Here is a 19,045-nt window from a genome sequence, read left to right on the forward strand (position 1 = left end):
GTTGTTTTGTTCTGACTTTCTGGATACCACAGTTGTTCAGGGCACATGGCCTTCAGAGACTGTGCAGTCCACACCCTCAGCTGTGGTGTCCCATCTGGGGTCATACAATTGTATCTCAAATGCTTGTGGGAGTGGATAGCTACTATGGCTGGTGCCCTAACTATGCCTCCATTTGTATCTGCCTTGAACCTGGCCACAAGGTCAGCCTGTATCCCTTGTTCCCAGACCTGTGCCTGTCCCTAAGCAGCCTCTAAGGCTGCTTGCTGCACTCAGGCATCTTCCTGGCCCTGCCAGTCTGGTGTCTGGAGTGCACTTGGTGCTCATAACTTCTTGAGGCACAGGCCCCAGTGGAATCTTGGCTTTGTAGGGGTGGATGTAGTGAGAGGGAGGTGTGTGTTTCGGGTGCAAGTCTACCTGTGCCCACTAGAGGCATGGCATTGTTCCTGAAGTGGTCCTTCTGGTGGTTGGGCCGACCTTGAAGTAACTGACCAGATCTTCCATGTCCTTTTAGCAGCCTGCCCAGCCCTGCATCCTAACAGCTCCCTCCCAGGTAAGTCCTGAACACCTCCAAGGTGAGGGTGAGCAGTCATAGGATGCTGGTGGATTTGGAGCAGGGTCTGTACCCTCACAGGTCACCCACAAAGCTGGCAGTGTGGTTTTATTCCTGCTTCATAGTGGGAACACTGACGTGGTCCAAAGTCAGCATCAGCCTGTTCAGGGCAGAGGCAGAACTGGTTGGACCCCCTCTGGTCCTGGGAGGCTCCCTGCTACCAGGCATCTGGAGCGTGTGGTGCCAAGCCTGGGATCATTTAGTGCTATGCAAGAGGATTGAGAGTGGATACCTGGCATGAGGTATATTGTCAGGAAACCCTGTCCAGCAACGGAGGGTTGTGAAGGTGGGGACAGGAGGAGAGGTTCGGTTGTATGAAGGCTGTAGCTCACTTGTATCCCAGAAAGGCAGCCTGTGTGGGGCTGCTACTGCCCTGAAACTGATGTGGCTGGTGGGTGGTAAGACCACTGAACTATAGGGCCCATAGAAAGCAGGGTCAGTGGACAGAGGGGCAGGCATAGCTCCTTCCTTGAATAGACCTTGGAAAGGCTGAGCTTCTGTGGCCCTGCCATCTCTGGGCCTTCTGGTGTGCCATTAAGCACTAGATATAAGTATTGTTTCATCTCTTTCCTTGTGACAGTGCTGGAGAAGAGGCTGGAGCTTGAATAACCCATCATGGTAGTGGTGGCTCTGATGGCTCCTATACCAGCTCAGGTTGGGGTCAGGACCATGGAGAGTGCTCAGGCTGCCTCAAGCACGAGGTTGTGCGGGCCAAAGAGCAACTCAGCAATGTCTTCCTTAAAGAGAAAAAACTTGAAGGCTGGGTGAAGGCAGGGCATGGGTGCTGGGGATGCTTCTTGCTGGGTATGTGAAGCAGGTCACTGGTGGCTAAGTGCCAGGGTGTATCCTGTGTCCAGTCTCTGGTCTTTCTAAGCTGGGACATCTGGATAAGAATTTCCCCAGCATAGAACTGGGGTTGAGGGAAGAGGGACAATGTGGCCTAGGATAGGTATTGACCTGGTCATCAAGGAGCTGGAGTCTCCTCTGGAGGGCAAGGCAGTGCTGGGCCCATGCTCACCCCTAAGACTTTGGCTCCAGCCTTCCACTGCTCTGATGGTCCCAACCTAGGCCACCTTTTCAGACCCTCCCTCCTGCCCTCTGCCACTCCCGCCCCCAAGCAGAATCTCTGCCCCGTCCCTCCTTCTCCCCTGATTGTCCCTGGTCATTATTTCCTGTTCCACCAGGGTTTGACCTGATGGTGGCCTTTGGCCTTGTGGCAAAAGAGTATGCCTCTATTAGAGGTGTGGCCATGGAGCCTTCAGCCTTGGGTGTGGCACCGACCTTCACACTCTTCAAGGATGCTCAGCTGATGCGGAGGGCCAGGTGCGTGGCGCTAAGGGAGCTGGGAGTGCAAGTAAGGGCTATGCAAATCAGGTTCACAGAGTTAACATGGGACGGGGCCGGCTACATTCTCTGTGTCCCTGACACGACCCTGGCCTAGAGTTGACTAGCCTCTGACACCATGTCAGCAGACCATAGACTGGCCTCAGTCCATCCATTCCAGAAAGTGTCATTTGACAAATTAATGAGTATAGAATGAGACCCCACCCCCATTATGACTTGAGATCATGCATGGGTCTTTTCCCCATATGGCTCAGGAATTGTTCACACTTCACATCATTACATATATAAGTCAGACGCTGTCCCCTCTAACTGGTGGTGTGTCTGCTCCATAGCCTGACAGGTAAGTCTACCACCACACTAAGTTTTTGAGAAGTGGCTGCTTCCTAAGTAGAAATGAGAAGGCTTGAGAAGCCTCTGGTATCTGGTGATCACCAATCCCTGCTTACCCCACACTTGAATTATAAACCCGAACTGTGATGCACACAGTATGACTAAGTGGCAAGAACAGGGGCTTTACTTCCCACACCTTGGAAGAACCAAGGCCTGAGCATGTAACAAAAGTAAAGAACAAGGATATCACAAGTGGAGAGAGCATGGCCACTCGGGCTCCCATGGAAGTTAGGTGCAGGCAGCAAGCCAGGGATTGTGCCCCCTGTTCATGCCACTTCCTGGGAGCAGCTGGAAACCTTGGGCAGGAGCATGCAGAAGCCTCCTGGGAAGGGAGAAGGGAAGCTTGAGGGCATTCTGTCCATTCAGCTAAGGCCTGCTCAGTAGCACTGGTCTATTTCTATAGACACATGTCCTCTGCAAGAGCACTCCATACTCTTAACTGCTGAGCTATCTCTCCAGGCCCCCAAATCCTTTCTTCCCACTTTATGAACTGCATAGCTGGTTACTGTCTGAAGCTGTCCTCTGTGCACCCACATGCTGGTTCTTTCTGCCCTTGCCTTCCTGGACTGTACTACCTCTCAACAGCTTTACCCATCCCTTGTCTCCCACTCTCCCTTCCCTGAAGTACATACATACCACTGTGTCCCTGGAGTCTGGCTCCATCTCTCACTCATCATTTGGTGGGCATATTGATTGACTCCATTTCTTGGCTCTGGTGAGAACTTTATACCCAGGAGGGGGCTTGGCAGATCGTATGATAGATCTGTTTTTATTTTTCTGTTTTGTGAATTAGTTATGCAGTTTACAAAACAGACACTGTGCAAGGCTCCCCTGTTTCCACCAACACTTGATAGGTTTTGTCTTCCTGACTGAGTGGTATCTCATTGTGATTTTACATTTCCCTGATGATGATGATGAGGAGGAGGAGGAGGAGGAAGAGGAGGAAGAGGGGGAGGAAGAGGAGGAGCACCTTTCCATCTGCCTGGCCTGCTTATATATGTTCATGTGAGAACTGTCTGTTGAGTCGGACATGGCCACTGCCACCTGCACTTCATGCTTGACCCTGTCATTGAGTGCCACTGGTTCCCATGTCAGACTTGGCATGTCCCACTGTCCCTCATCTTAATGACTGACTGTCTCTTGGTTTCCTTCACCAGACCCTTCCTTCCTCCTTTGTCTTCTCAAATGCCCCTCCCTCACATTCTGTCGCATTTTCACGCTGTGATAATTCTTACCCCGGGAGACTTAAATGACTTCTACCCCCTCCTTATAATCTGACTTCTAGGGAATCAATGACTTCAGTTATGGAACATAAGTGAGGGGCTACTTACAGGAGCCCAAAGTAACCCCACTGACCAGTCTTCACCCACTGTGGATGATGGCTTCTCCGTAGCTGTATAGATGGAGTTCCCCTCAGCTAACTTTTCTCAGCCTGTATACGATAGAGACCTGAGACCACATGCATTTAGGGCAGAACGGTATACAAATGACTGGGAGGTATAGGAGAGAGCAGTCTGACTCTCAGGTGAGCATACAGTGACCCTCCCACACACACCTTCTCTGATGGAACATAAACAGTCAACAGGCATGGGTTGGTCTCTCGTAAGCAGGGACAGCTGATCTGATGAAGATGATGGCTTTTTTGCTCAGAGGACCATGTTTTATTACATACCTTTTCATAGCTGGTGGGGAAGTTGTATTGCAGAGCAGATGACTCTGTCCTTCATGTCCAAGATCTAATCTGGTTGTTTAGCCAGGCAGGCAGGTGAGACACTCTACCCACCTGGAGCCTGAGCAGCTCAAGGGTCTTGCTTCTGCCTCCCTAGATTCCCCTGCTATCCCTATCTCCACCATTACCACAAAGCCTGTGCCAAATCTGTCCACTTCCCTAGCAGTGGTTTCCCTTCATTGTCCCTCTCCTCAAATGGGTGACTTCTCCTGGAGCCCTTGGTGTATCTGTCTGCCTTTCTGGAGCTCCCAAAGGACAGATGCTTCCTAGGAGTGCTGACCCAGCCCAAGCGTGGTCCCCACCATGATAGCTGTTGAAGGGGACTCTGGCTACTGAAAGTGGAAGAAAGCATCCTTCCTTGTGGTGGGGTCAAGAGGCTCTATGAGGAGGCAGCAGATACATAAGAGGTACTAGAGAGAGGGGTAACTGAAGAGGAAGGAGCAGCAGTCAAGTCTCCGTGGTCCATGGTCCGTGTACTTAGAGAATTATACGACTGTTCTCAATCTATAATCTCAGCACTGAGGTGACTGAGGAGGGATCACTGTGAGTCTGATGCTGGTCTGTGTTATGTAGAGAGACCCTGTCTCTAGAAAGAGAACTATAGGATCATGACTGGGCTGTATTTTTTTTTCTTTCTGGTTCTTTGTTTTTATACTAAGAGCAGTCAAAAGTCAAATAAGTAGGCTGATAGGAACATTTTCTTGGGTGACTGACTCAAGACTCATTCCTTGCCCCTACTTTGTCCCTATGAGCCTGGATCAGCATAGGCATGGACTTTCCTGTTGCCTAGTTTGAGCCCTCAGCAGATGTAGTCAGTGGGAGTTGTTGCAGGCACCCTCCTTCTGGGGTCTGCCTGCCTACACCCCTTTTCGCCCAAGAGCCCTTGAGCATAAGGGTCTCAGCAGTACTTGCATGGTGACCTTGGCCAGGCTTCAGTGTAGCAGAGGGCCTGTCGGGTTAGGGGCCTCAGTACTTGTTGAATCCTAAAGCCCTGGGTAGGAGAGGGTACTCTGTTATTCCCATGTTTCTTATAGGGACATAAGGCAGGAAGACCTCAGCTCAGCTTTGTAGACACTGGTGTCCGTGGCTCTGTCAGTCTGGGCTCTAGGGTGCAGCCTCTATATGCTGTCCCTAGCTGGGGAGGCTGTGCAGGGCAGCAGTCCACAGTGGCCAACAGAGCAGGCCTGGAGGTGAGGCTATGTCCTGGGGAAGGACTTCCCTCATTGACAGTCTAGTCCCTTGAAGTCTGTTCTGACTCCTTGTCCTTCCAGTGACATCCACCCAGTGACCCTTCCGCCAGAACACACCATTGTCTTCCTTGTGCGCCTGCTTCCCGAGACACCCCGTGAAGCCTTCGCGCTGTGGCAGATGATAACTGAGGACTTCCAGCCCATGCTTGGGGTTCTGCTGGATGGTGACTGTAGACCCCATGTCACCCTTGGTTGTCAGGAGGGATGGGGCCCATGATTACCCTCTTAACCTCATGGTACATGGGTCTGAGGATGCCAATCTTCAGGCTGTGCCTTGGGTCTCTCCAGGCAATCAGGCATGACAGCCCATTATCAGCAAATGACAAATGCTGAGGGTAACCATAGTTTTGTATCATGGGGGCCCTGCCTGGGTTCTAGGTGTGACCTTTGGTCTGTTACTCCTGCCCTCCTTCAACTTCTCATTCTCATATGCCCCCCCACCCCCACCGGCAGCTGGCAGAAAGTCTCTGACTTACTTCAACCATGACCCCAGGGCAGTCTTGCAGGAAGTCACCTTCGACCTGCAGGAGGCAAAGAAGATTTTCTTTGGGAGCTTCCACAAGGTCTGGGAACTGTCTGAGTCCTGCAGGCCCTTGTCCCCCTGGCGTGGTCTTCCATTCCTGTGCTTGCCTCCCCTGGAGAACTAGAATGGTCTCTGAGAGTCAAGCATTGATCAGTCCAAGGCCTCTGACCCTGGTGCCTCTCTGTCCTGGTTGTCTCCTTTTAATTTGGGTCAGAGAGCATGGGACATGTGTGGAGTCAGGATTGGGACCCAAGGTTCTTGGTGGTGGACTCCTACACATATTTGGGCCCTGGCCATACAACTGGGGCAGACACAGACCTGGCTTGGTGTGGGACACTCCCTGTGGCATCTCTGCAGGTGCATGTGGCTGTGGGGCACTCCAAGGTTAGACTTTACGTGGACTGTCGGAAGGTGGCTGAGCGGCCCATTGGAGAGGCTAGCAGCCCACCCTCTGCTGGCTTTATCACACTGGGGAGGCTGGCCAAGGCCAGGGGGCCACGAAGTAGCTCAGCCAGGGTGAGTGAGCTGGACCTCAACCTACCAGCTGGTTGGGCTCTGCTTGTGGGGCCTGCATCTAATTGTCTCTTCCTTGATTTGTAGTTTCAGATCCAGATGCTAAGGATCATGTGCAGTGACACCTGGGCAGACCAGGACAGATGCTGCGAGATTCCTGCCCTGGTAGGTGGCAGTAAGGTCCTGGTCACTGTCCCTCTTCCCTGTGGGAGTACCTACTAAGGATCACAGAGTCTGGGGTAGATGGACCTGCCTAGACCTATTGTACTGAGAGATGTTAACAGGATTCCTTTTTTTTTTCTTTTGGTCTTTTTGGGACAGGGTCTCCTTGTAGCCCCAGCTGTCCTGGAACTCACTATGTAGACCAGGCTGGCCTTGAACTCACAAAGATCCGCCTGCCTCTGCCTCCCAAGTGCTGGGATTAAAGGTGTGCGCCACCATGCCCGGCAGGATTCCTTTTTTAAATTATTTATGTGTATGAATGTTTTACCTGCATGTATGTAGGCATACCACATACATGCAATGCCTGCAGAGGACAGAAGCAGGCATCAGAGCCCCTGGAATTGGAGTTACAGGTGGTTGTTACTTGCTGTGTGTATGCTGGGAACCAAACCCTGGTCCTCTGGAAGAAGAGTCAGTGCTCTTAACTACTAGACATCTCAGAAAGCAGGCTTTCTGAAGGAGGTGGCCAGAGAGGCTGGATGGGGGAGTCCCAGAGGTGGTGGAGACTGGCCATGAAGCCCTGTGTGCAGCGGTGGCAGTTTCCCTGTAGTAGGACATGTGTAGGCCACCCCACCTTCACCAATGACAGTTATGTGTCAGACAGAAGTCCCTGGTCAGCCCCAGGGAAAGACTGCTCCCCTTCTCTGTGGGCCCAGGTAGAAGTTCATTCAGGGAGGCCATGAGGCCATCCTTGGACTGCTGGGAACTTAGTGGCTCTCCTCACTAGTCCCCTGAAAATCCATGCTGGACTTAGCCATGCTGGGGGCCTGGGAGGAGAGCAAGGAGAAAGAGGTACCGTCATGTCCTAAGGCTTCTGTGACTAGCCAGGACACAGTACCCAGAACCTGCTGCGCACACAGGGCTTAGCAGTCTTCATGCTGACCTGACCTACCCCGAGGTGGTTCTGGAGGTTTCTTGAAGTCAGGTATACTTGGCCATGCTGAGCCTTAAGATCAGATGAGAATCAGAGAGAGGGTCCACTGAGCAAGTGATCTCTTTTCTTCCAGAGGGATGGAGAGACATGCCCAAACTTCCCTTCTACACGCACCTGCTCGTCCCAGACTCCTGGGCCCCCAGGACCCCAGGGGCCCCCGGTGAGTCCAGTGACATCTTTCCTAGAGCTGGCTCTTGATCTTGAAAGCCCCTTCTTCTCCCAGCAACATAGATAGGAGTCTAGGGCTGGAGGAATCTGAGGAGTCTGGAGGAGCCAGAGTGGGGATGAGGGTTAGGGTGAGTTTGGTACTCAGACCTGTCTGTGTTTTCACAGGGCCTCCCAGGGAGAAATGGCACTCCAGGAAAACAGGGCCACCCAGGGCCCAAGGTAGGTTTTGTGGGGTTAGGGACAGTATGCCTCACCTCACCTGCAGGGGAAGGACTCTCAACACATTAAGAGCATGGGGAACAGGCTGCATGTCACCCCCACATCAGGTGGAAAGCTCCTATTGAAGATAGGCAGTGATACCCCAAGGAAACTAAGAATTGCTCTGGGTCCCCATCACCTGCTGGACAACTGGCTCTGAGCCTGGTGTTCAAAGTATGTTTATGTCTCACCCACCGTCATAGGCAGGATCATCTGCATGGCATAAATGGGGAAACCTGAGGCTTGGGGCCCAATGAGTGGGCCCAGGCTTGTCTGGCTTCTCAGTTCATCCTTTATTCTCCTGCATAGACACTTGCCAACACCTCTGTCTACAGCACACAGGAGATTGAGATCCAAAGTGGTTTGAAACATATTTAGCATCTATGAACTGGTGTCATCTGCAGGGTCTATGGATGTGTTGGAGAGAGGGTCTGGCACTGTGAGGCTTATGGGTGTGTTGGGGTGAAGGCCTTTTCTCGGGAGAAGGAAACTGAAGGCAGTATGCTTTGATAGCAGCACAGTCCCACAACAGCCTGGAGGGTGATCTTCTTTGATTCAAGATTGGTAGGCCTCAGTGTAACATGCACAGGGCACAAGATGTACACAGAGTAGCAGCTGCTGGGACATGCTCCTCCCATGCTTGATGCCCTCTCCTTCCCTGAAGCCCCCTAGAGGGTTCTACAAACCTGCACCCCACACCCTGCCCTGCACTGGTCTGGCACAGTGCCTCTTGAAAAGTGTGTCCTTGGGCAGAGCTGACTGAGGTCTTTGGACTGTGGACACGTGTAGACAACAGCCAGTCTTCCATCTGTGAAATGAGGTGTTCAGCCTCCTTTATTTGTGAGGATGCTATGATGCTCTGTCTATGAAGGACTGATGTTATACCTGAGGGCTGAATTCCCATGTACTTGTATGCACAGTGTCAATTGTCCTCATAAGATGAGCAATGTGCGCCTGGCCCCTGTGGTGAGCCACCAGCTCCCCAGCCTACTCCTGGCTAACTAGCTGATGTCAAGCAGCCTGGTGGGTGAAAATGAACATTCTCGCTTATTCGTTTGTTTTGTTTTGTTTTGGTCTTCTTGAGGCATAGTCTCCCTGTAGCCCCAGCTGGCCTGGAACTTACTATGTAGACCAGGCTGGCCTCACACTCAGAGATCCGCCTGCCTCTGGCCCCTGAATGCTGAGATTAAAGGTATACCCCAAAACTCCTGGCCAATCAATGTGGCCTTTATTTGTCTTCCTTTTAAAGCTTGGGTACCCTTTGGAAGCTGCCAGAATTTCCTTGTTGGAAACATCCCCTCACTGTGCTGTCTGCTCCTTGCTCCTCTGTGGGTCATGGTACACTGTTCGGAGTCAGCTTTGCTGCTGAGGTGACTTCTGACTTCTTTGCCATTTTAGTGTGTCTCCTTTGACTTGTTTCTGACTGGTTTCTGTGCATATTTTTTTTTACTATTTTATTATTTTTATTTTATGTGTGTGAGTGTATTGCCTGCATGTATGTGAGTGCACCCGTGTCATGCAGTGCCGTGGAGGTCAGAAGAGGGCTTTGGATTCCCCTGGAACTGGAGTTAAGGACGGTTTGTAGCCACCATGTGGGTACTGGGAATCGAACCCAGGTCCTCTGCAAGAGCAGTCAGTGCTCTTAACCACTGAGCCATCTCTCCAGCCCCCTTCTGTACATGTTTTTAAGGTAACTTTTGCTCAGTCAACATCATTGGTCTATCTCTTCTGGCCTTTGAATTTTGTAACCTATTTAAAAAGGTCTCCACAGCACTAGAGAGATAGCTCAGCAGTTAACAGCACTGGCTGCTCTTGCAGAGGACCCAGATTCAGTTCCCAGCACCCACATGGCAGCTAACAGCTGCCAATAACTTCAACATCCTCTTCTGGCCTCCGTGGGCATTGCACACACCTGATATATATTAATACATATAAAATACAAGTAAATAAATAAAAAAATAAAAAAGGCCTCCTAGGGTGGGTAAGATGGCCCAGGGTGTAAAGGTTCTTGCCACCCAGCCTGATGATCTGAATTTAATCCTCCAGACCCACATGGTAGAAGGACAGAATTGACCCCTGCAAGTTGTTCTCTGACCTCCACACATTTGTTCACAAACACTAAATAAATAAATGCAATAAAATAAAACAAAGGCCTCCCCCAATCTGAGAGTATAAAGTGTGAATCCTTGAGTTTCTCTGGAACCTCCTGGGCCTTTCAGAACTGAGCGTATTTGTTCATCCCTGGCTTGCTTGGTTTGCAACCCTTGAAGACCTTGCCTCCAACCTCTACCCCCAAGCAGCCATCCCTGTGGACATGTGGACACCATCTTCATCAGTCTCAGCTCCTACTGCACACATTGTCTTCCCCACCAGTTTGTCCACAGAGCCATGAGCCTAGCCTGGCCTGACCATTGACTTGGTCCATGCATCACAAATGACAGTGGGCCTCCATATCTCCAGCTTCAGCAATGGGAAGATTCAACCACGGCAGGCTGAAAATATTTGGGGAAAATGCATTGTCCTGGGCACGTTCAGACCCTTTTGTTGTCATCCTTTCCTAAGCAACACAGTTGCTTTTACGTGGTGTTTGGTGTCAGTCACCTCTAAATGACTTAAAGTTCATGGGGGAATGTATAGGTTACATGTAAATACTGCCCCATTTTCTAGAGGGGACTTAGGTATCTGTAAGCATCTGTGGATCTGGGCATTATGGGAGTCCTGGAACCAGTCCCCAAGAATACTGAGAGACAACTGAACTCCAAATTTGTGTAGCATTTTAAGGAGGGCTATCCTCCTTTTATTATTATTATTATTATTATTATTATTATTATTAATTATTATTATTTGGTGGTGGTGGTGGTGGTGGTGGTGGTGGTGGTTTTGTTTGTTTGTTTGTTTTGACAGGATCTCCCTAGTTCCAGCCTGCCTGGAAGTCACCATGTGGAGCAGGTTGGCCTCCATCTCACAGAGATCCACCTGTCTCTACTTCCCAAGGGCTGGGATTAAAGGTGTGCACAACCACGCCTGGCAAGATTGGTGGCGGTGGTGGTGTGTGTGTGCCACAGCATGTGGAGGTCAGAGGACACCTTTATGGAGCTGGTTCTCTCCATCCACCTTTATGTGGGTTCTGAGGATTGAACTCAGGTCACCAGGTTTGGTGACAAGTGCCTTTAATACTTACTGGCCCAAGGCTGGTCTGCTTCTCTGTCTCTCCAAAATGTTCCTGGCTCCTCTTGTTTATTTTTCTGTAGACTATATAATTCACTTTTCTATTTAGACTAAGAAATCTAGATGATGTTTTTTACAGGAACCACATTTAATTCATAGTTATGCTTAGAAAGAGGCAACACTTCTAGAATTTTCATCCTCTCACTAGGAATGTGGCCATCCTGTTTGTTGGTATCTGTTGTGATCTTTAGTAAAACTTTTGGAAAGTCATTTCTTGGGCTTGCTGGGCTCTGATTCATGCCCAAATATCGCCTCTTTTTGCTGCTGCTGAAAGTAGGGTCTTTGCAGTCCTTGACGCTACTGTCTGGTGATTTATATGTTGGCTCTTTCCCTCAGAGTTCTTTTTGTATCTGGCTTTCTTATTTCTGATGGTTTTTATTTTCATATAGTCTTTCTTGGGGTTTTTCAGATTCTCTTGAGGTCACCTGCCAAGTTTCTTCTCTCCAATGTTTATAACTCTGATTTAATTCTATTCTTTAAAGGTTATTTATTTACATTTTTATGTATGACTGTTTTGCCTGCATGTATGAATATGTACCACATGCATACAATGCCCGTGGAGGCCAGAAGAGGGTGTCAGATCCCCTGGAACCAGAGTTAGGGATGGTTGTTAGCCACCATGTGGATGCTGAAAACTGAACCCAGGTCTTCCTCAAGAGCAGCCAATGATCTTAATCACAGCCATCCCTCCAGCACCTTTTTTTCTTGCCTGGTGATGTTGGTGACTATGGCAAGTTCTGTCAAATGGTGTCAGGTGGTGCAGATGCCCTTATCTTCTCCTTGGTTTAACAGAAATGCCTTAATGTCTTTCATGAAATGCAGAGCTGACTCAGACACCAAGGCAGATATTATCATGTGGCAATAAAATCCCGTTTTATCTTATTTGAGACTTGGAAAAAAATCAAGAACAGGCGTTAAGTAGGATCTAGCGTCTGTTCAGTCGTTGTGGGTTTGATTGAACAATTTTCTTTGTGAAGCTCTTCACTATTAATTTTGGTGTTTCCTTACATGCTAGCTATTCTTACATCATTAAGAAGCCAGTGTGGTGACGGTCCTTGTCACCATTTGGCATGTGGCAGTGCTCTACGTACTGGCATTTATTTATAGTTGCACATTAATAAGATTGAGCAGTATCGTGTTTAGAGTACTGATTTCTTCATTCAAAAAATAACTTGGAAATGTCTTTCCCCAATCTCAGTTGAAACTGCACTGTGTCACCTGTCCCTTAGAGCTTCGACGTCCAGTGAAAATCGAGCTCAAGGAGATGCCTCCTTCTCCCCCACCCCATATATCAGTCCACTAAGCTCCACCTCTCCTGCTGGTGATTTCTGCACACATTTCCTCTCCAAGCCCCTTTGGAGCCAGTGTAGAGTAGGAAGTCTGGAGTCAGGTGAGAGGCCTGGCTTTGAGTCCCAACTCCATTCTGGCTTGCCTTTAGGGCCCAGAGAAGAAGCCATCAGGAGTTGTTGAGCCCTGTAGATGGGTCAAACCAGGACCCACCCATGGAGGGCATGAGGGAACATGAGCCTCCTTTATCATCTGGTGAAGGTGCCTGTGGCTTTGAGAACCACAAGGTGGGGGCTAGAGGGCTGAGGGCACGTAGTAAACAAGGGAGGGACAGATGACATGCTCTCTTAGTTCCCTCAATGCCCCCTGTATCTCTAGGGAGAGCCGGGGCCACCTGGACAGACAGGACCCAAAGGCCCTGGAGGTCAGCAGGGGTCACCAGGGACCCAGGGCCGCACAGTCCAGGGACCCATGGTAGGTGCTACCCCCACTCTTCCTCCTCCCCTTTGTCTCTCCTGTCTGCTGCTCAATCAATCTTCTCCTCCAGGGTCCACCAGGGGTCAAAGGAGAGAAGGGGGACCATGGACTTCCAGGCTTGCAGGTAGTGGGTCAGAGCCATAGCAGGGCAAGGCTGTGGGAAGGACCCTCCTCTGTATGTGACCTTGGCTCCTGCCTGGCTGGCTATCTCTGTTCCCTTCCAGGGCCTCCCTGGCCAACAAGGCATCCCTGGGAGAGCTGGCCTTCAAGGACCAAAGGTACTGGCTCTGGATCTGTAGGCACTGAATAGGAGAGCCTGGGGAGCGTCCTGGGGATAGAAGCCATGGGGGGTGAGGAGGTAGAGGGACTTCTTCACCTGAGACTGCGCCTGTCCCATTCCCTGAGGCCTGGCCAGAAGGAAGGGTATTCCAGCACACACCAGGGACATGTGCTGCTACCCTGGGATGGGTCAAGGGCGAAATCTTCTCTGCTCAGAGCTGGGGCAGGTTGTACAGCCCAATTCCTCAGGGTGGGCTACCTTCTTGGAGTGCTACTGACTCTGGATCCCAAGGGCACCAAGTTGATAGAAATGCCAATGGGAAGAGCATGCCAGGGGCTTCTGGGGGTGGGTTACCATGGAGTGCATGGGCTGATATGCATCTCTACTCCAACCTGTTCCTTTTCTGTCCATCAGGGAATGAGAGGATTGGAGGGACCTGCCGGCCTGCCTGGACCACCTGGCCCCAGGGTAGGCTCTGTCCAGAATCCCCAAGGCTCCCTGGAGCTGGGCAGCCAGTTTGGGGAAAAGGGACTGCAGACCATCTGCTGCTCTCCCAGCCAGTCTGGAGCAGGGACTTGCTCCTGCTGCAGCCTTCCACAAGGTTCTGCTGGGCACCCAAGGAACACCCCAATTGCTCTTCAGAGAGGGCCCATAGGCAAGTTCCTATGGAAATGAGTCCTTTCCTGTGGAAACAGCCACCCATAACCCAACTCTACAGGGCAAGGGTACCAGGGCTCCTGCCTGGGCCTGGCAGGGGCAGGCAGCCAGTCTGGCTGTGGGGACAATGATACTACCCCCACTATCAGACCAGCAGCTAAGTGAGTGGTAGAGTCCTGAGTGCTGAGCAGGGGCAGAGGCTCTGTCCTGGGTTCTGGGGGAGGGGTAGAGGGGTCTGCCCTGGTTGCTGGTCTGCCATAGACACTGGTTTAGGAATAGGACCTAGAGGAAGTTGGGGGGAGGGCAAGGTCTAAGAACAGCTAGGGTCGACCTAAGGGCTTCCCTGGACATTAGGAACCACCACTGGGGAAGGCAGCGAACTTACTGGGGCTCAAACCCTGACATCTGCATCTCTGCAGGGGTTCCAGGGCTTGGCAGGGGCCAGGGGCACCAATGGGGAACAAGGGCCCCCAGGGGCTGTGGGACCCACGGTAAGTCCCGCCTACCTTCCAGCCAGCCAGTCAGCCAGCTAAGGGACAGGGACTGTGGAAGCACAGATATCCAGGCTCAGGGGCTCCCTGCTTGAAGACTGGCCTGTTTGAAGTTTCCTGTAGCTTCCATGGGGACACAGAGCAGGGAGGGAATAGTGGCTGACTTTTGGGGATCCAGCTCTCTGGGAGGCCGCCTTGGTCTGCAGCCAAGAGGGGGAGGGTTTCAGCAACTCAGGGCCCCTTGGATGGGCTCTATGGTGTGGTCATGGCTAGAGGTAGACACAGGGTGGTGGGCCGGAGTTCTTAGCCTCAGGTCTGGCTCTGGGCCAGGGGAGAGTATTTCAGGCAGTATTTTAGCTGTTAGGGACCTCTGCCCATCCTCCCAGCAGAAAATGCACAGCTGGGACAGGTCCTTTGCAGATCATTCCCAGCTGCACTTGGGACTGCCCTTGCTGTGAATGTTGAGCCTCACTTGCCTGCTCTGGGACAGAGCTGAGGGCACACACTTCTTGGACTTGGGAGTTTGACTGTGTGGAGTCAGGGCCATCATGTGTCACCATACTTGCAGCTCCTTTTCTCTGTACTGATAGCTTCCTTCCTGTACCTCTGCTGCAGGGTCTACCAGGGCCTAAAGGTGAACGAGGAGAGAAGGTTAGTGAGGTCCAAAGTCTGGTGGTGGCCTTAGCTTGAGTGATTGGGGATTCCCTGGTAGTACCTGCCATGGGTTCCAAAGCTATTTCCCCCTTCCAGGGAGAACCACAGTCCCTTGCCACCATCTTCCAGCTGGTGAGCCAGGCCTGTGAATCAGCCATACAGAGTAAGTAAGGTCCAACCCACCCAGCCCTGTCCTCAACTGTGAGCCTAGGCTCCACTGATATCGCCTTCTTCAGCACACATACTGAAGTTGAACTCCTTTCTGCATGAGAACTCCCGGCCCCCGATGCCCATCATGGTAGAGGCTGAAAAACCAGGCAGGCCTGGCTCCATGGAGTCCCCTGACTCACATAGAAAGACCCTACTTCCTGGAGACTGGGGACATAGCTACCACCTTGAGGACCAAGGTACCAGGCTCCTTACTCCTGGGAGGGCTTCTCTAGATGGAAAGTGGCGGATCTCCTGCTTGTGTGTGTTTTATCCTTGTCATCCCTTTTACCCAAAGATGTCTCAGTGAACCAAGGATATCCTGAAGTGTCCATAGGTGACCCCCTACCTCACCCAGAAGCTGTAGAGCTTCTATCTTGACCACTGAATCCATAATAAAGCCCTAGTTTGGAACTCAAGGACCTGATGTGCTGCTGTCCTGAGTGCTTAGCCTCTGTCCAAGGGCTGAGCATAATGCCCATCCCAAGAGGCTCTACCATCCCTCTAGACAGAGAGGAGACCAGGAGGCTGCTTCAGCACATCCTCAGGACCTACCATGTCCCCTTTCCTTTCAGGAGAGCCTGCAGCTGTCAGATAGGCAGCCTTGGGCTGCTGGGGAGACAGCCCCCAAGACCCTTGGAGTGAACAGGTAAGTTTCTACCACTGCGCCAGCCATGGGGCATGTCCAGGAAGAAGGAGCAACTTCTGGGAGACACCCTCCTGGGCCCCACCATGAGAAGTTGGAGATGGTGTTGTACAGGCATATCTGAGAGGAGGCACCAGCTATAAGTGTGGGATGGAGGTGGCGCTGCTAAAGCTAGCTGGGTACAGAGGAGCTACAGAGCAGAGCAGGGGATGGAGCTTCAGGAGTGTGGAGGCTCATGGGCCTTGGAGGAACCCCATCATGAGAAGGGACCCTGAGTGGAGTTAGTCCTGCAGAGGAGCTCAAGCATGCACCCCTGTGGACACTCAGTCCAGGTGGGGGCTCCTGAGGTCTGAGACAGAGAGTGCTCTGGAGGTCCTGAATGTGGATGATAGAGTTGAGATGGGAGCAGGGGGGTTACAGTACCAGATGACCTCAGTCCTTTCTCAGGATGTCCTGAGCAAGTGGTCCATGAGCAAACCCATTTGAGGGTTGTTTACAGGTGGGAATGTGGGAGCACGGTGCAGGTAAACACAGGTGTGAGTACACAGAGAGGCAGGTGAGCTCAGGTGAGCACAGGTGGGTACAGCTAAGTACTGATGGGCACAGGTGAACACAAGTGAGCTCAGGTGAGCTCAGATGGCACAGATGAGTTCAGGTGACACAGGCAGCACAGGTGGTTATAGATGAATACAGGTGAGCTCATGTGGGCTCAGGTGGCACAGTTGAGTTCAGGTGACACAGGCAGCACAGGTGGTTATAGATGAATACAGGTGAGCTCATGTGGGCTCAGGTGGCACAGTTGAGTTCAGGTGACACAGGCAGCACAGGTGGTTATAGATGAATACAGGTGAGCTCATGTGGGCTCAGGTGGCACAGTTGAGTTCAGGTGGATGCAACAGAACATTGTCCTCAAGTCAGTGCTGGAGCTGGAGGGACCTGGGAGTAGATTTGGCAGGTGCAAGGGACATGTATGATGGGAAGTAGGTACTAGGGGTGGGGAGCTGCCCATAGACAAGCCAGAACCCTGGGCAAGGATTACAGCCTTGTCCCTGCTCAGCAGAACAATTAGAGAACAACTTGGGCTTTCAATCTGTGCCCATGGCACAGCGAAAACTGGTGTGAGGACCTTAGGCGCAGGAACTCTGGGCAGGCCCGAGCCCACCATGTAAGGAGGCTGCCTGCCGTGTCCTGAGCTGCAGTCTATCTGTCCACAGCTCCTCCCAGATGTGTTTGCTCTTCTCTCTTGCCAGGACCTTCGCTACCATTTCAGATCACCCTGTGTTGCCTCATGTTATCCTCAGTTTTGTCTGGACACTGAAAACAAATGTGTCCCAGACAGGTGGAGAGGGAACTGAGGAGAGACCTGAAGTGGCAGGAGTGAGAAAGGAGAAGGATGTTCCCACCCCAAGCCCAAGCCGTTTCTTTGTATCATTTCCAAGTTCAGATAAACCTCTGACTGCTCATCAGCCTGTGTGAAGTGCTTGCTCACTGCTGGGAGCCATGTCTTCCACCGCTCACATGACCTGCTCGCACAAAACCGTCCAGTGTTCCCGGACCTCCTCAAGGCCCAGCCTCCTTCCTCTGGGCCTCCTCAAGGCCCAGCCTGAATCCTGTGCTGACTTCCTCTCATCCCCCATCCTAGGTAGAAGATGGTTCCCTGCTTACCCACTGCTCATCTGCACACCAATAGAACACAAGCCTGGCCAGGCCTTACACTTCTCAGGGCTCCCTGTCATTTCAGGGGTGAAGTCCAGATACCCTTCCTGCCAGCTTCAGAGCACAGAAGTCCTGTACATGTGCTGTGTCTCTGCTGGGCTCCTCCCAGGGGTTCTCTCACTGACTGTCTCTCCCTCAGAACAATGCCCTCAACTCAGCCTGGTGTCTCTCAGTCCTTTGTATCTGGGTATGAGCAGGGCCCATCTGTCCTGTCCCATTCCTGTCCCCAGCCCAAGAAGTCCAGATCATTCTCACTCCTTTGGCTGGGGTCCCAGTATGAGGATGTCATTTTGAGACCTGGCACTATCAGCCCCTCATCCTCAGGGTCTCAGAGCAAGGCTGTTCCTCAGCAGGGGCTTCTATGTTCCATAGCACCTCTGCTCCAGGTATCTCCCCACCTCATAGAGGCCATGTGAGCCCAGGCCTCACTGTCTTACCCCACCATGCCAGGCAAGGGTCTGGAATGGCATGAGCTCATGACACCTGCACTTGTAATTCTCCTTGCCCAGCTAGGAGGCATGGCTTCTGCTTCCTTTTCCAACAGATATTCAGTAACTGGCCCACCACTCCCATCTGTCTAGCTAAGCAAGAACGGTCCAGAAACAAAGAGGAACCCCACCCACATCATTAGGTGGGAAGATAAAAGTTTTAACAAGGAACAAAGAGACACTTGACTCTGAAGAAACAGTCCACCATGGCTCAATGTATACAGGCACATGTGTGTATGTATGCTTGCATACAGTTCTGTGTGCGTATATGTTTGTGGGCATGTGTGTGAATGCACCTCTGTGTAGGTATATCTGTATGTAAATATTTGCATGCATGTTTCCCTGTGCCTGTCATTGCTTGTGTACATGTGTCTGTACATGTGTGCAGCAGTGATCTTCAAGAAGCCAATACAGGACAACGGATTGTTTCCTCCTGGAGCTCTGTGCGCACACATGCATTTTCAAACACACACACACACACACACACACACACACACACAAATGTACCCTCACACCCCAAGCATACAGCATTGTTATCTAGGTTTAGGGGGCATACTGACAAAGAAAAGGAGATATCTGAAGAGAACAATGCCAAGAGAGAAAAATGGACAGTCTCTACTAGATAAAGGAAATTCATGTTCTCTTTGGTCCATTAATTTTTAAAAACTCACAATACACAAGGAAACAAGGAAGGATATTAATAACGTGAAGCCAAAATAACAGAAATAAATGAGGGAAGGCCAACTAGGACGGTGTGTGGAAAACATGGAGAAACAGAGTGAGATGTTGTCTTAGTTTGTTCTTCATTGCTGTGACAAAACACTCTGACCAGTACCAACTTGGGGAGGAAAGGGTTTATTTGTCTTACATCTCCCAGGTCACACGCAGTTCATCAGGGAGCCCAAGGTAGGAACTCAGGGCAGGAACCTGGAGGCAGGAGATGGAGCACAGGCCACGGAGGAATGCTGCTTAC

General features: G+C 51.3%; 1 protein-coding gene across 7 annotated transcripts in view; it reads left to right on the forward strand.

Moving 5' to 3' along the window:
- Window positions 1–17,327, forward strand: part of Col20a1 (collagen type XX alpha 1 chain) — a 33,415-nt gene extending 16,088 nt beyond the window's left edge. For 4 of the 7 annotated variants that reach the window (XM_029568455.1, XM_029568454.1, XM_029568459.1 and 1 more), the window contains 18 exons: window positions 512–550; window positions 1,795–1,933; window positions 5,345–5,487; window positions 5,777–5,886; window positions 6,204–6,362; window positions 6,447–6,524; window positions 7,589–7,675; window positions 7,849–7,902; window positions 12,835–12,930; window positions 13,004–13,057; window positions 13,158–13,211; window positions 13,628–13,681; window positions 14,290–14,361; window positions 14,977–15,012; window positions 15,112–15,178; window positions 15,252–15,422; window positions 15,798–15,871; window positions 17,119–17,327. In XM_029568455.1, coding sequence (XP_029424315.1) covers window positions 512–550; window positions 1,795–1,933; window positions 5,345–5,487; window positions 5,777–5,886; window positions 6,204–6,362; window positions 6,447–6,524; window positions 7,589–7,675; window positions 7,849–7,902; window positions 12,835–12,930; window positions 13,004–13,057; window positions 13,158–13,211; window positions 13,628–13,681; window positions 14,290–14,361; window positions 14,977–15,012; window positions 15,112–15,178; window positions 15,252–15,422; window positions 15,798–15,820 — 1,436 coding nt within the window. In that variant the 3' untranslated portion in view covers window positions 15,821–15,871; window positions 17,119–17,327. Of the gene's footprint in view, window positions 1–511; window positions 551–1,794; window positions 1,934–5,344; window positions 5,488–5,776; window positions 5,887–6,203; window positions 6,363–6,446; window positions 6,525–7,588; window positions 7,676–7,848; window positions 7,903–12,834; window positions 12,931–13,003; window positions 13,058–13,157; window positions 13,212–13,627; window positions 13,682–14,289; window positions 14,362–14,976; window positions 15,013–15,111; window positions 15,179–15,251; window positions 15,423–15,797; window positions 15,872–17,118 lie in introns of those variants that run through there. The other 3 variants (XM_029568457.1, XM_029568456.1, XM_029568458.1) reach the window with 3 other exon arrangements.
- Window positions 17,328–19,045: the final 1,718 nt, after the last annotated feature.

Source organism: Nannospalax galili, unplaced genomic scaffold, assembly GCF_000622305.1.
Source record: "Nannospalax galili isolate Female #2095 unplaced genomic scaffold, S.galili_v1.0 scaffold160, whole genome shotgun sequence".
Lineage (NCBI taxonomy): Eukaryota > Metazoa > Chordata > Mammalia > Rodentia > Spalacidae > Nannospalax > Nannospalax galili.